Source organism: Erythranthe guttata, chromosome 13 (assembly GCF_056151865.1).
Source record: "Erythranthe guttata isolate IM_541 chromosome 13, IM_541, whole genome shotgun sequence".
NCBI classification, from domain to species: domain Eukaryota; kingdom Viridiplantae; phylum Streptophyta; class Magnoliopsida; order Lamiales; family Phrymaceae; genus Erythranthe; species Erythranthe guttata.
The window spans coordinates 3840794-3842500 of record NC_142545.1 but is presented as its reverse complement, the minus strand read 5'-3'; the positions used below and the strand labels follow the sequence as shown (position 1 = coordinate 3842500).

Genomic DNA, 1707 nt, shown 5'->3' with positions numbered 1-1707 from the left:
TAATAATAATAATAATAATAATAATAATAATAATAATAATAATAATAATAATAATAATAATAATAATAATAATAATAATAATAATAATAATAATAATAATAATAATAATAATAATAATAATAATAATAATAATAATAATAATAATAATAATAATAATAATAATAATAATAATAATAATAATAATAATAATAATAATAATAATAATAATAATAATAATAATAATAATAATAATAATAATAATAATAATAATAATAATAATAATAATAATAACAACAACAACAACAACAACAACAACAACAACAACAACAACAACAACAACAACAACAACAACAACAACAACAACAACAATATTACTAAATCAAACACTAGTTAGAATATCCACGCTTCGCGTCGCTCCCGCAATGCCTCTGGCAAATATGCAACAGTATAATTGCTGTATCTCGCCCACTGCAGGTTAAACGGAGGAAGCGGACAGTTGTCATTCAGCTTCAGATACACAAAGTGGCTTCCTGCTTCAAGAAATAGTATAGTCATCTAGTAAGATAACTGTGAAACACCTTCGGGAGCCCAAAGTGGCAAATAAGTCTGATTTCTCGAACTGCTAGCCGACAAGACCAACGCGTTGTAATATGTTGCTACAACCACGCCCACGTCCGTGATCGTCATCCACTTTTGCAGAGGTGCTGGGGCGTTATCCCAATAGGCGACACTCGCCAACACCCGATACACTGAATTACCACCACCGAAATAATCATTGAAGAACGGCGCGTGACTTCTAATACAGGTATACACATCCGAACTAACATCCATCCAATCATCCTCACTGTTCTTGACTGCACACGCCACGCTCCGATAACCACAATTACCATCCCCTTGAACGTCCGTCCAGGTCACAATCTCCGAAACGAGGCAAAAATGAAGTTCTCGCAACCAACTAGGTCGGGGCATTCGTCCCATTTCGGGTCCACTCACAGTCGATGAACGACCACGACCACAACTAGATCTCTCAGAAGATGAACCACGGCTGTTGCCTCTTGATCGTCCTCGTCCTCATCCTCGTCTCGAATTTTCTTCGCCCGGGTATAATGGCAACTCATGCGCTGAGTCATCCATCTGTGTGGAGTTGTTCCGCGGTCTACCTCTCGAGCGGTCCAGCACTGGTGGCTCATTTATCTCCGTTGTCCCAGGATGCATTCGTTCAAAAACGACATCTGCCACGTCCGTGATCTCAATTTCTGAACGTTCACGCAACTCATCAATTAACCCGTCTAGCCTGCCAATAGCCTGTGACCTGTGATCGGGAACAGAACCAACACTTTCTTCTTGGCCAATATGATTAAAGTATGTTATGTTTCAGTAAACAACATGACAGTAAGTTAAGTATATGTATTTAACCACTGATAAATAAATACCTGCTTGTCGATGTATTGCCCAGATGAAAAACTAGATCCGTTCCATGCTTTTACAAATTTCTCTTTGTATATCAGCCAAGTGTCTTGAAGGTACTCAATCAACTGTGGATGATTCGCGTAATCGTCCACTAAAACTCTGTAATTCCTGTAGAAATCTTCTTCACACACTAATGTTACCAAAGTTTGCCACGGACCGAGTACAAAAGCAAATCCTTGACGCCTACTATTGCCAAAACACTTTGAAGCACGACACCCCACATTCATGTTAATGTGCCAAAGACATAATAGATGAGGC

The 1707-nt window shown here is 37.8% G+C and overlaps 1 protein-coding gene across 1 annotated transcript; it reads right to left on the bottom strand.

Annotated features, from left to right (window-relative positions):
• Nucleotides 1–369: 369 nt before the first annotated feature.
• On the bottom strand, nucleotides 370–957 carry LOC105958154 (uncharacterized). Its single transcript, XM_088812304.1, has 2 exons — nucleotides 558–957; nucleotides 370–509 (listed from the first exon to the last, which is right to left on the bottom strand). The coding sequence occupies exons 1-2, from the start codon at nucleotides 955–957 to the stop codon at nucleotides 370–372; spliced, it is 540 nt and encodes a 179-aa protein (XP_088668430.1).
• Nucleotides 958–1707: the final 750 nt, after the last annotated feature.

Bases quoted from the DNA above. Each gene is read 5' to 3' on its own strand.
- LOC105958154 (XM_088812304.1), bottom strand. From the start codon at position 957: ATGGGACGAATGCCCCGACCTAGTTGGTTGCGAGAACTTCATTTTTGC. The intron at 510-557 runs GTGTTTCACAGT...TTCTTGAAGCAG, and splicing joins GCCACTTTGGGCTCCCGAAG to GAAGCCACTTTGTGTATCTG.